This window comes from Drosophila melanogaster, chromosome 2R (genome assembly GCF_000001215.4).
Source record: "Drosophila melanogaster chromosome 2R".
Classification (NCBI taxonomy): Eukaryota; Metazoa; Arthropoda; class Insecta; order Diptera; family Drosophilidae; genus Drosophila; species Drosophila melanogaster.
Window position 1 is genome coordinate 9,552,538 of NT_033778.4, and position 13,261 is coordinate 9,565,798.

A 13,261-nucleotide genomic window follows, 5' to 3' on the forward strand; every position below is an offset into this window, starting at 1 on the left:
CAACGAGACGCGGAAAATTTCATCAAAAGTGCGCCACACGGCCACAAAGCTACACTTCAATGGAAAGCCAGCAACAACAAATGTGTGTCAGCGACAAAGCAGCACACACACTCGCGCACACTGACTGGCGCACATATAAAACGTTTATATACAGCACCAAAAGCTTTGTGCTGCCTCCCGCTTACACTCGCATGGCGTAAATAGCGCTGCACTGTACTTGCGCGCAACTCTCCACAACGTCGACGTCGACGCCAACTCTCCACTAGCGCGTTTGGAAGCGATTTTGGTTCGCGTTTTTCCGTTCTGCGTTTCATTCGTCGTCGAACGGCGAACAGTGCGGTTGGTTCAGCGCTTGCAGTTGGAGGTATAAAATACAAAGTACAAAACACAGAGTATAAAGCAGTATAAAAACCCTGCATGGGAAAACCTCAAGGAGAGCACTGCTGATGGAGAGAGAGAGCGCGTCCTACGCTGTTGCTAACGTCGAAAATAGTCGCGGCGGTCCAATTGGTGGTGGTTTTCCCAGTGAACTTTGCCTGCAGAGCCATAAATCAAGAACAACTAAAGAAAGCTGACAATTAAATTTACACAAAAAAAATCCAAAAAATTTATAATCAAACCGCGGATTACGTAAAGAGCAGGAGTTTAAAGGAGAACAAAAAGAAAAGAGGGAGACGGCATCAGGAACTGGATGACACATTTCTTTTGCCGAATCAATTACGCAACTTGCAAATGGCGCTGCCCGCTGTCGCTGTCTCGCTCGCTCGCGTGTTTCTAAGGCCTCGTAAATGTGTGCTTTTCATTATCGGAAGACAAACGGCGAGTCGGAAAAAATTCACACAAGCACACGTACACGTACATATTTTTCACCCAAATCCAAAGAGAATGAGAGAGCGAAAAAGCTCCGACGACCTCATATTTTTATGGAACAAACACTCATACATGCCTACGCACGCGTGAATTCTAACGAAACGCTTTCGGTTCGTTCAGCTTGGCTTTCGTCAAGTCTGTTGCCGTGGTTTCGCTTCGTGCTTCGTCAACTCGCGTCATTTGCAGCTGCACAGCGACCAAAGTTGGCCGCGTTTTTTCCGCACGTTTCCCATCTCCTTCGCGCCAATCTAATGGAATTTTTTGCGCCCGCGAGTGTTTTCAGTCAACCAACAGTGGACTAGTTTTCATTATTTATCAGCCAGCACCAACAACAACGTAACGTACTGCAACCTATGTGGGAGCGAGACGGGGACTCACTGTGCTTATTAAATAGTCAGTCTTTTTCTCTCTCCTATACAAATTGCGGGCGTATCATCATGGCACAAGAAAACCATAGTTTTGTGATGTATTATTAAGCAGACTTGTTTGTAATTGAAATGAATAAATGCCCTCTATATTTCCAGCAGCAGCCATTCGACCGAATCTGTTTGTCTCTTTCCATTGTGCTCTCTTCTCCGCTCTCCTCACCAATCGCTTTATTACACGTTTTATGTTTTATCATTTCACACACACACAACCACTCCAACCATCCACGAATAATCAAACGCACACAAACTTTTTGTATGTGTGCGCGCAAAGCTAACGGGTGGGAGGGAGAGGTTGCGCCAAGAACCGTTACGACAGCGCGTGCTTGTTGTTGGTCTTTTTGCTGTTGCCAAGAGTGAATGATATATTATTGTTGTATGGCAGCAAATGAAACTGTACAATGAGCGACAGTGGACAAGGAGGAGAAGCATAGAGAGCGGAATAGAGGGGGAGATACGAACTACACAAAAGCGAAACTTACGTAAACACGCATGTCTACGCATCAGTGTGTGTGTTTGTGTCTGCGCTGGTGTGTTGTTTCTAGTTTTTCGAAAAGGAGAAGTAGAAAATCAAGTTTCTATCGATGAAATGATTCATATTACGTAGCATGATTCGCTCAGACTAATAAACAATCTCCATTTGTCATGGGACTTTTGCTGGCACTTATTTTTCCCATTAATTAGGCGATACGATTAAGAATTGCAATTGTTGGTGATGCAATTTTCGCGGCCGCTGAAATTATTTTGCAAAAAATGTAATAAATTGGCTTTTCAAATGTAGATATTCGAAATGGCATGTTAACAACTCGATTAGAGATATTATATTTGCCCAGAATACACAATGTTCGAGTTAATTGCGTTTGGACCTTGGAAATTCACACAATTACTATTACTATTCGCAATGTATAATTTATTTTTTTGCATTCGAAACTTTGACTTTGCAGTCCGGAGTCGAGCCACTCTATCTCTCTCTAACGCCTGCAGAAGCTGACCTTGAGAACGAGACAAAGCAAAGCCGACAAGCAAACAAAGCGTTCAGAAAGAGACAGGCAAACAGACTACCTATGGTATATCTACAGTCCAACTACTATAACTCGAAATAATAATCCTACATTGTACACCGATAGTCAATAGGTGCACTAAACCACTAGTTACTAATAGCGAACATTAGAAAGATTAGTTCTATCCAATTACAATATACAATAATAAAAACTTTATATCTGTAATCATAACTACACTTAGTAGTTAGCTATAATTTCAAACACAATTAAGTTAAGTTATAGTTCAAGTTAAGTAATTCGTAGCAATCACAGAAACCCCATCACTCTAGAACGGAAGCGACTCTCAAGCGATAAAAGCATTTTAGAAAGTTCTGCTTTTGGGAGTCGTACTGTAGTATATGCTCATACTTGTTACTCATTAGCAGCGACATCCCCATCCCCCGAACCGAAACCCCTTCCTCCAGCAGCCATCCGGGTAGATTCCACATCAGTTGCTAAGCTGAAATGACGCCATCTTGCATTTGACGATCTTCCCAGCTAGTTTTACAATAAACCAATAGAACTGAACTAGCTAATAATGCCCGTCCCACAATTGATCTTTGCTTTGCTGTGTAATTATCAGTCACTCCAGTCCTTCAGCTGCCCCTTGCAACTTTGCGGTGCGGCTTCCCCACTCGCTAACTAACATCTTGGCATTTAATAAGAAGTTGGCCTTGAAGGCAGCCAGTTTCAAATCTCTGAGTTCTGAGTTTCTCAGCCGCATTTCGGCCACAGAACACAACAGTTTCAGCCGAGTGTGTGTGATTAATGGGTATTCTTGCGGTTGGAGCAGCCTCTGCCTTGTGCTTTGAATTAGACTTTGGCTCCAGTAAAGCTTTGAGCTCAACGCTTCGGCTGTAGGAAGGGGCTAAGTGAAGTTCCTTCAGATAATCCCGGTTGAATTTGGCAGATAATGTTGCTATATCTAAAACTGGGATGAGAAACAGAGAGACGTTAGACATGCTCATTCTATGCAATTCCCATATTATTTCCTTTCAGATAAACCAAGTTTATGTTTTAACAACTACCATTTGGATGCTTAGTAAAGAAAATCTACAATAGAATAATTAAATAAAACGTCACATTTAAGGGTATTTTTGAGTGTGTTCAAGCAGTTGGATTCGACACTTCTCTGACCCTTTCAAAACGATGCTAAGAAAATGAATTACATTCATCCATTAAACGGGCATTAATTAATGTCAACTCGGTTTTGCCACCCCTTCACTCCCCCTGCCACATCGGCAGCCTTGTAATGCTCAGCATGTTGATGTCAGCACATTTGTCGCCCGAATTAGCGGAAATGAACACTCATGTTTCTTCGCTGTGCAATGTGGCCAAACTGAAGCCCAGTGATCCACCATCGATCCGCGCTAATTGTCATTAATCAGAGGCGTTTGTTTGCCTGGGAAAAATGGAGAAGTGTGGAGGGGGGGGACCCGTCGGTCAGCTGACATCTCCATTCGGTCGGTAATTATCCGCTGCACTTTCGGCGCGGGAAAAACCCAGCGTCTAAGATCTCACTTGTGGCTAAGTTAGCCCCAAGCCGCAGACCGCAAACCACCCAGAAGCAGCAGAGTGCCACCCCCTCAAGCAGTCGGCCACTCAACCACATGACATGCGAAGCGGTTCCAATTTATCGTACTGAGTACGCTCGCCAGTCATTGGAAAAGCGATTCAACAAAATTTAAAACAATTTAGCTTATGTCACGTCTGCTAGCAGTCCAAAGGGGCGGGGAGGGGGATAACTCGGGGGGCGGAACGAAGAGTTTCAAGCGCTTAGAACAAAGCGCCACAAATTGTATTGTGTCACGCTCGATCTGCGGCCATGCGAACGGGGATATGAGCCCCACATATTCATGTGTACATTTACTAGGCTGTAAAGTATACGTATGTGTATGGTACAATATACATATATGTTTATATATGCGAGCGCACTCATAGTGCTAGTGCCATATAGATATGACTCGAGCACATAGGTATGTACATGCTATTTATACGTTTATTCATTTAGTTGGCCTGTTTTAATTATAATTAACGTTGCTTTGCAAATTATCCAGCGGAAAACGTGGCATCCAAAGGTGCTGGGTCGTTTGGCTACCCCTAAGGAAAACTAGCTACCTCCGTTTAGTGCAGAAGTTAATCTTAAAATTATCGAAACGTAATGCTTCCATTGAGATTGAGATAAAAATCATTTGGGCTAACTGCTTCTGGCGTCTGTCCATGTGATCACGCACACCCAACTGGATTGTCATGTCAAAATCGTATAAAACTAAAGCGAAAGCCTCGTTCTGTCTATCTTGATTATAGGGCAGTGGGTTGGTTCTAAAGAATCTGGTTCAACTATCTCTTCAATAAGAAAGTACAAGTTGATTCTAACTATTATATTACTTCAGTTGGCTGCCAGTCCAATACTATGCATATTTATACTTGTGTCATTTATTGTTAGGAACACAGGACACACACCTCTAAGGGATCACATCAATTGTATCTAGATTACCTTTCGACTTGTTTTAGGCTATTACTGCTGTCCACCGTGAATGAGTTTATGCCACTCGGATGACGTGCTGAAAGCCTCTGAGCAGGTTGTCAATCAGGTTGTCGCACATACTCGTACAACCCGAGCGGCGCCTTAATAATTGATCCCGCCTGCAGCTGGACGACGATGATGATGGCAGTTGTGTGGGTCGGATGCGATGAGGAGGTGCTACACAGGGAGAAACACTCAGCACACAATAGTTTTACCTTGACTAGAGTTATTGTTGTTGGGTAGAAAGGTGTGATTTATCTGCTTGGACATCATTCACTTATCTAAAATAATTATTCCACCACATCGATCTACATATGTATGTACATATATTCTCGGTGCATATGACGGCATATGACGAGGAGTGGTGACTGCGCCTTGGTATATGGTCTCCAATGGATGGTGGTGCTGACAGGCACCGAATCCAGCGTATACGGTGACTCCAGCGACGCCAACTCCAACTGGGCCATGACGTGAGGCGACGCATCAGAGCGGAGCCCAAAGGAAGCGTGTGAAATCCCATTTGGCTAATGGCCAACGGCGTCAGCAGGAAAATCAACCTGTTTCGCAGTGGAGCCCCCCCCCCCCCCGTTCACCACCCTTTGAAACTGGGAAAACTCGCTTCCAATTTCCACAGCGACACAAGGCGAATGTGGGCCAACCAGCGGGTCTTCTGTGTTGGTGGGCAAACGGGTTTTTTTTATTCGGGTTCTGCAACTGTTTTTTTTGGCGACTCGCTGACACGCTGGCCTCCTTTTTCCTCGCTTCCAGCACTGGCACTCCTAGCTTTTCCACTTGCTGCGCTGTGCTTGTGATTGTGCTTGTGCCGATTTTCCTCATTTTCCTGCAGCAGGAGATCGGGCATAGGGGCGAAATCTGGGGAAAATGTAATGAGATGGGGCCCTTCCAGGCGAGATTTTCCAAGGCGATGGCCGGGTGGCTCAGCAGGGTGTGTCGGGGTCACCTTTGTTGCCGTTTTTTCGGGGGTGGTTAACCATAAAACGAGGCGCCGAAATTCTGGGCCTTGGATTCTCGGTGGGTGGCGCGATGATATCAGCCTTAGGGGTGGATGTTTTCACGCTCGGAGAACGAAGCTCTAAGACCAAACCCACCCCCGGTTTCGTCTTCATAATCATAATCAAAAGTGCCCCACTGGAACTGGAAATCAATACCGGAGCAGAGCGCAGCATTGCTCATACGCAACGTGAGCCGAGCACAGAATATGGGACCTAATCAAAAGTGATTCACTTCATAGGGCCAAAGCCAGCAAACGTTGCATGCATCAACATAAATCTGTGTGCGGCGAATCCCATGCAAATCCAAGAATGTTTCCCTTCGCCTGACCCACATCTCCTGCTGATTTGAAATTCGAATTCGTCGTCGCGAGTTCATCGGCACTCCGGCAAACTTCCCACAACAAGCCAAACACACAGCAAAAAGGCTAAACACAAATTTATGCTCGAAACCCACAACACAAGGAGCTCATATTTATGGATGCTGGTTTCGCTGGTCGCAGGCCAAGAAGTGCTTTAAAATGCTTGACGAATTCCTTCTTCCTTCAGCGAGCTTATATAATCAACGATTCTCTTAAGAACAAGTATATGCGGCTATGGTAAAAATGTTAAATGTTTTAAAAAATTCCGAAATATATACACAAATTATAAAACTGTCATAGCTCAAGTCGCATTAGTTTGCTAATGGATTTTGACATTAAGATAATTTAATAAAATATATATAGATAGTATTTGGTACATAAAACTAAAATAGTTCTTATTAACCTTAAGAACGAAAACTAGTACGCATACTTGATCATATATATATATAAAGTATTGATATTTATTTCCATTTTAAAACAATTGAAGAGGATTCTTATGTAACAAATGTATCTTAGAAATACCTTAGAATATCTTCAGATTTGACTTACGAGCTTGACAGCTGTCTTCAACTGTTGTAGCAATCACAAATATCAAACGATATCAACGGATTAAGGGAACCTTTTTTAATTATAAGGGCTGGCTCATTACCATAATAACATGTTTTGAACGTCAGAGATCGTCGCCCACTCAATTATGTCCTTCAAGTAATCCCGTCATTAAACACGACCAGGTGTCGTTTGTTCGGACTGCAAAACAATTATTAAACCATTAGGAGGTATGAATGGGGCGCTATATAAGGAAAGGGTTCTGTAAGCGGTTAAAATCATGTATCCGCGATTCCTCAGCCGTAACTATCCGCTGGCCAAGCATTTGTTCTTCGTCACCAGATACTCCTTTGGCCTGCTGGGCCTGAGATTTGGCAAAGAGCAATCGTGGCTTCACCTCTTGTGGCTGGTGTTCAATTTCGTTAACCTGGCGCACTGCTGCCAGGCGGAGTTCGTCTTCGGCTGGAGTCACTTGCGCACCAGTCCCGTGGATGCCATGGACGCCTTTTGTCCTCTGGCCTGCAGTTTCACCACGCTCTTCAAGCTGGGATGGATGTGGTGGCGTCGCCAGGAAGTAGCTGATCTAATGGACCGCATCCGCTTGCTCATCGGGGAGCAGGAGAAGAGGGAGGACTCCCGGAGAAAGGTGGCTCAAAGGAGCTACTATCTCATGGTCACCAGGTGCGGTATGCTGGTCTTCACCCTGGGCAGCATTACCACTGGAGCCTTCGTTCTGCGTTCCCTTTGGGAAATGTGGGTGCGTCGTCATCAGGAGTTCAAATTCGATATGCCCTTTCGCATGCTGTGTGTGATGTTGTAGCATGTCAGTGAGGATTAGATGTTCTGATTAGATGTTCCACAGGTTCCACGACTTTGCGCATCGCATGCCCTGGTTTCCAGTTTTCTATCTCTACTCCACATGGAGTGGCCAGGTCACTGTGTACGCCTTTGCTGGTACAGATGGTTTCTTCTTTGGCTTTACCCTCTACATGGCCTTCTTGCTGCAGGCCTTAAGATACGATATCCAGGATGCCCTCAAGCCAATAAGAGGTGGATGGTCCATTATGCATATGGCTAACATTAAATTCGGGTGTATACTTTCTAAATAGATCCCTCGCTTAGGGAATCCAAAATCTGCTGTCAGCGATTGGCGGACATCGTGGATCGCCACAATGAGATAGAGAAGATAGTCAAGGAATTTTCTGGAATTATGGCTGCTCCAACTTTTGTTCACTTCGTATCAGCCAGCTTAGTGATAGCCACCAGCGTCATTGATATACTATTGGTAATAGCCGTCCTTTTAAGTGATAAGCACACTAACTCAAACCAATAGTTTCTATAGTATTCCGGCTATAACATCATCCGTTACGTGGTGTACACCTTCACGGTTTCCTCGGCCATCTTCCTCTATTGCTACGGAGGCACAGAAATGTCAACTGAGGTGGGACAGGTCGAGTCTCTTGATTAACCTTTGACCTCTTTCATTTCTAGAGCCTTTCCTTGGGAGAAGCAGCCTACAGCAGTGCCTGGTATACTTGGGATCGAGAGACCCGCAGGCGGGTCTTTCTCATTATCCTGCGTGCTCAACGACCCATTACGGTGAGGGTGCCCTTTTTTGCACCATCGTTACCAGTCTTCACATCGGTGGGTTATAATCTGTATGGCACTTAGTGCAATCCACTAATGAAACCCTTTTTTAGGTCATCAAGTTTACAGGTTCGATTGTGGCACTGGCTAAGACGATACTGTGAAAAAGAGTGTTGAATTAAAAAATAACCAAGTACTTAAATTTAATAGCTACTATTTTGTATTAGTTTGTGGTTGCAGCCTAGCCCAAAAGTATGCAATTTACACAATACATATACAATTGTGCAGACTCGAAGTCAATTAATTGCCGGGGTCAAGGGTTCAAATGTGGGATTAAAGGGCTTGCCGTAAAGTTTGAACCATAAAGTTTTCTAGTAGCAGTGAAACCATTTATTCTTCATCGTTTAACAAAGCTACTGGCATGATTCAATAAATTTGAGTGCAATAAGTTAGCAATGTTTAAAAGTTGAGGCAAACAGGATTGCCCCGGCTTCAGATTGATTACGTAGGTCGTAGTATACGCAATCGGTTAATGGACAGAGAATCAAAGCCATAAGAAAGGCACGTGAGTGTGTTTTGGCATCGGTTTCGGTCTGTTCTACGACTTCTGTCAACTTAAACTTGGCCAGCCATAAATGATGATTTGATTGAACCGTCTAGATTAGTTTCCTTTGATTAGATTTACTCTGATACTGAGCGATAGCTCCGAGGCAGCGCCCAGTTCCTTGGTCGGTCAGTCGGTTTAGTCTTTAACCAAGGTCTGACCTCCACACCACGCCTGGGATTAGCTGAAAATGGCCAGGAGATTCATTCTGTTGCTCGTCTTAGCTGTCTGCCTGAGCGGAAGTGCCAGCGGACAAAGAGGTAAGGTGCTCTGAAGCTGGATTTTAGAACTCAGCGATACCTCAAAAGTGTTTTTATTTAGAATAGTTCGAAAATGTTTAGGTATTTGAATTTATTTTGTTTTGTACGCCAGTTCAGGGAATTTATTTTACAAGCAGCTTAACTATTTAGATAACTACGAGTATAAAAACATGTCAGATTTTATGTTTGTCCTCCCAAAGGATGTGTTATTTTGACTGGCGCTGACTTGAGATTCAGCGTGCAGGACGAGGTACTTTGAGATTAAGTTCTTTAAAATAACTTCTTATCTTCCAAGTTTACTTGAAAAAAATGTGTAGAGGAGATAAGACTCAAATAATCCCATTGATATATAACAGAAAATCCAAACCCAAAATTATTTATGATCCTTCTATTTTTTGACCAATGCTAATAGTTATATTGGCTTATCGGAAACCTCTTATTGTTATAGTAATTATTGAACTATTTTGCCATTCTTTTCAGACCACCCTCGTGGGCGTTCCTTTGATGCCGAATCGCATCCGATCAAGTATGCAGAGGAGCAGCAGACCCAGTACTGGGTGGATAAGGCCCAGGCGAAGCTGTTATCGAAGCTGGCCGAGCAGGAGTCCGCGACCACAAACAAGGCGAAGAACGTGATTCTGTTCCTGGGCGATGGAATGTCCGTTCACACGGTCACGGCCACCAGGAATCTGCTAGGCGACAGTGCGGAGCAGGTGTACTTTGAGGGATTTCCCTACACTGGCTTGTCCAAGACCTACTGCGTAAACCGCCAGGTGGCCGATTCTGCTTGCACGGCCACCGCCTATTTGGGCGGTGTGAAGGCGAACTATGGAACGATTGGCGTTAACGCCAATGTGTCCAGGTACAGCTGTGATGGCGCCGCCAACGAGGAGGATCGGGTGCTCAGCATCGCGCATTGGGCACAGGCGGCTGGCAAGGATGCAGGTCTGGTGACTACAGCCCGGGTAACTCATGCATCCCCAGCTGGTGTTTATGCCCACATCGCGGATCGCAATTGGGAGAACGACTGGGAGGTGGCCAACAGGGAGTGCGATCCCGAGCAGACCATCGATATTGCCCGTCAGCTCGTGGAGCAGCCTGTGGGTCAGCAGCTGAAGGTAATCCTTGGAGGCGGTCGCAAGAACTTCATCGACGCAACGGTAAATGATGAGGAGGGTTATCCCGGCAAGCGTACCGACGGTCGTCACTTAATCCGCAGTTGGTTGGATCAGAAGAAGGAGGCCAATGTCTCAGCCAAATACGTGTGGAGTCGCAAGGGACTCAGTCTGGTGGATCTCGAGAATACGGACTACCTATTGGGTCTCTTTGCCAATGATCATCTGCCGTACAACGGTGATCGGGACAGGAAACGTAGTCAGTTGGCGGATCCTTCGCTGAGTGAGCTCACGGAGGCTGCCATCACGGTGTTGAGCCGCAATGACAAGGGATTCTTTCTCTTCGTCGAGGGTGCTCGTATCGACATGGCCCACCACGATACCTTCGCCAAGAGATCCCTCGAGGATACCGCCGAGTTTGCGAGGGCTGTCCAGAAGGCTCGCGAACTTACCTCCGAGGATGACACACTGATCGTGGTGACCGCTGATCATGCTCATGTTATGTCCATCAATGGTTATCCTGTGAGTACTTGAAAGTTTCCTTTCTAACAGCGATAGGTATTTGACTTATGATTTCTGAATTCCGGCAGTATCGTGACCAGGAGATCACCGGATTGGCTCAACTGGCGGATGATAATCTGCCCTATACGATTTTGTCCTATGCCAATGGACCTGGCTACTACTCCGGCTACAATCGCGCTGAGGGACGTGCCCTTCTAAAGGAGAAGTTGGTTGCGGACTCAGACTATCAGTATCCCACGCTGGCGCCCTTGGACGCAGAAACCCACGGAGGAGATGATGTGGCGGTGTATGCCTCGGGACCCTATGCCCAGTACTTCAGTGGCAACTACGAGCAAAGCAATATTCCGGCGCTGATGGCCAGAGCAGCGGGTATCGGGCCCTATGCCTAGGATTTGGCTGATTTTCTTGGCGCATGTAAAACTCCTCTCGCTGAGATGGAATAATTAAAATGCATCATTGCTAAACGAATCTTGCATGGGAAACTGTACCGGGAATGGGGCAAATCGAATTCCGTCTAATTGAACTGACAAGCTGTGCAATTTCCTGTGGAGCAGGGGAGCTGCCCCCCCAATAAATGCCACCTGACGGCAAATTCAATTAACTAGCAATGGCAACTGGCATCTGACAACCTGCAGGCAGCCTCAATCAGTCAGCTGCAATCACTTTGGGGCTGAGCCAATTGACCAGGTGGTTTCTGGCCAAATGAAGAGAGAAACGCGGCCAGAAAGAATGGCCAGCCATCAGCCATTATATGTTTCATCATAAATCCCAGAAAATATGACATTCAAATGGAATCCATCGACAATCCGTGCATTTCCTGCTTTAAAGATGGCTATGAATATCTAAGTGGATTTATTTAAAATGGGCTTTGACTGTCAAAGAAATACATTCAATGGATTCAGGTTGGAATCGTCAGCAAGGTAACAAAAATCAGCGCTGAAAATCCTCCTGGAAAAAATTTATCATATCTTTCCGAAGGATAAGGCTTTAAAATTAACATTTTTCCCATATTTTCAATCGCACCTCTATAAGAATGTTTCATTTTGGATTCAGTTAATGCATAGTGTTCCAGTTTTATATGGATATTTCGGGACCCTGGAGTCTCAAACTCCATTTTGCATCATTTTGATCTTTTGAACCTATTATCAAATAATTTCCCATTGAAACTCCCGTTCGAATGATTGAATTAGGATTCCCATTTGGTGTCAACATGCGATGATTGACGATTCCGAAAGGCGAACAGAAATATTTGGTAATGGGTTGTGTTCCATTTCCGATTTCACTTGGCCTGCGACAGAATTTTATTTTCGGCCAATTTCCGCTACAATTTCTGTTTAAGAGGAGCCTCAGTTTACCGAGTCTCGATTTGTGTGGTCAAGAGAAGGCCCAGTTTCGACTGGACTGCACCTAATCATAGGGTTTTTGGCCAAAGCGGCAGTGCAACGGGCCTAGAGAAACTGAAACTGGGTCATCATGACCCAAGTGCTGGCTAATGGGGAGGGGGCGGGTGCGCTGGCGGGTACCAAATAGCTCCAAAGAAATGCAGCTGCGGTCTGGTTCTTGGATATTCCAACGCAAGGCGGGGGGGTTCTACCAATTATGTATATCTGTATCTGCAGGGACAGAAGAAGAGAAAAAACTAATGGCAGCATACACAAAATGTGCTCACAACTAATGGTTGCTGCTTTAGCTGACTCAGCCAAGAAGCTTGCCGCAAAGATACAAAGATACGCCGTCACAGATACAAAAAACACGTGACTGTGTTGGAGCAAACTGGACTGAACTGGCGAGCTTTTTAACGAAACTCCATATCCGTCTCTCTCGCACGGCGCGCGCGCACTTCTAAGCCGATTCAAATGGCCATGTAGAGCCACAAAGCTGCAGCGCCGCTCTTTCGCTTTTTGTATCTTTCGGATACATGCGACGCGGATTGGGGGCCACATAATGTACGGCCAGGGCAGTAGGGGAATTTTTTGCTTTTGCGCAGCGACGTCGGCAGAGCGCTAAGTGTGCCACATTCTGTTTCCAAGCGCTCTCACAGATACGCCACACACACTCGTGCAGCTCGGTGGGCATTTTTTACTCTACACTATACACTCGACAAAAATAAGCTTAGTCAACCGAAAGAATTGCCAATGAAAAGTGTTAGTAACTTTAAGCTTAAATGAAATTTATATTGGTTAGCTATATGTTTATTTCAAAAATGTAGTAGAAACGAAAACTATAGCGCTTGAGAGAGGAAAATATGATTGTTCTTTTGTTCGTTTTTTGAAGAGTGCACCACTCCACACAATCGTCGTTTATCAGCCTTATGACAAATTCATGTGAATTGGCAACGAAAACAAGCGGCGGCGGGGACACTGCGATGACTGCAGCATTTCAATTAATGCTGA

The 13,261-nt window shown here is 45.1% G+C and overlaps 2 protein-coding genes, 1 long non-coding RNA gene and 2 other non-coding genes across 7 annotated transcripts; 4 read left to right on the forward strand and 1 right to left on the reverse strand.

Annotated features, from left to right (window-relative positions):
- Positions 1–306: 306 nt before the first annotated feature.
- lncRNA:CR43651 (long non-coding RNA:CR43651) lies at positions 307–1,403 on the forward strand. 2 transcript variants are annotated; one of them, NR_073860.2, is made up of 1 exon: positions 307–1,403. It is a non-coding gene; the product is annotated as a long non-coding RNA:CR43651 (long non-coding RNA). The 2 variants fall into 2 exon arrangements; NR_073861.2 differs by having other exon boundaries at positions 307–1,227.
- Positions 1,225–1,287, forward strand: mir-14 (mir-14 stem loop). Its single transcript, NR_048069.1, has one exon. It is a non-coding gene; the product is annotated as a mir-14 precursor RNA (primary transcript).
- A 5,314-nt stretch (positions 1,404–6,717) lies between the features above and the next one.
- Positions 6,718–12,653, reverse strand: asRNA:CR45281 (antisense RNA:CR45281). Of its 2 annotated transcripts, none has more exons than NR_124485.1 (1): positions 6,718–12,653. The 2 variants fall into 2 exon arrangements; NR_124486.1 differs by having other exon boundaries at positions 6,718–12,509.
- On the forward strand, positions 7,061–8,531 carry Or45b (Odorant receptor 45b; the record flags this gene model as incomplete). Its single annotated transcript, NM_078943.1, has 6 exons — positions 7,061–7,584; positions 7,643–7,830; positions 7,890–8,065; positions 8,123–8,221; positions 8,272–8,424; positions 8,481–8,531. The coding sequence occupies 6 exons, from the start codon at positions 7,061–7,063 to the stop codon at positions 8,529–8,531; spliced, it is 1,191 nt and encodes a 396-aa protein (NP_523667.1).
- Positions 9,101–11,334, forward strand: Alp6 (Alkaline phosphatase 6). Its single transcript, NM_136652.3, has 3 exons — positions 9,101–9,231; positions 9,712–10,868; positions 10,937–11,334. The coding sequence occupies exons 1-3, from the start codon at positions 9,162–9,164 to the stop codon at positions 11,255–11,257; spliced, it is 1,548 nt and encodes a 515-aa protein (NP_610496.1). The 5' UTR covers positions 9,101–9,161; the 3' UTR covers positions 11,258–11,334.
- Positions 12,654–13,261: the final 608 nt, after the last annotated feature.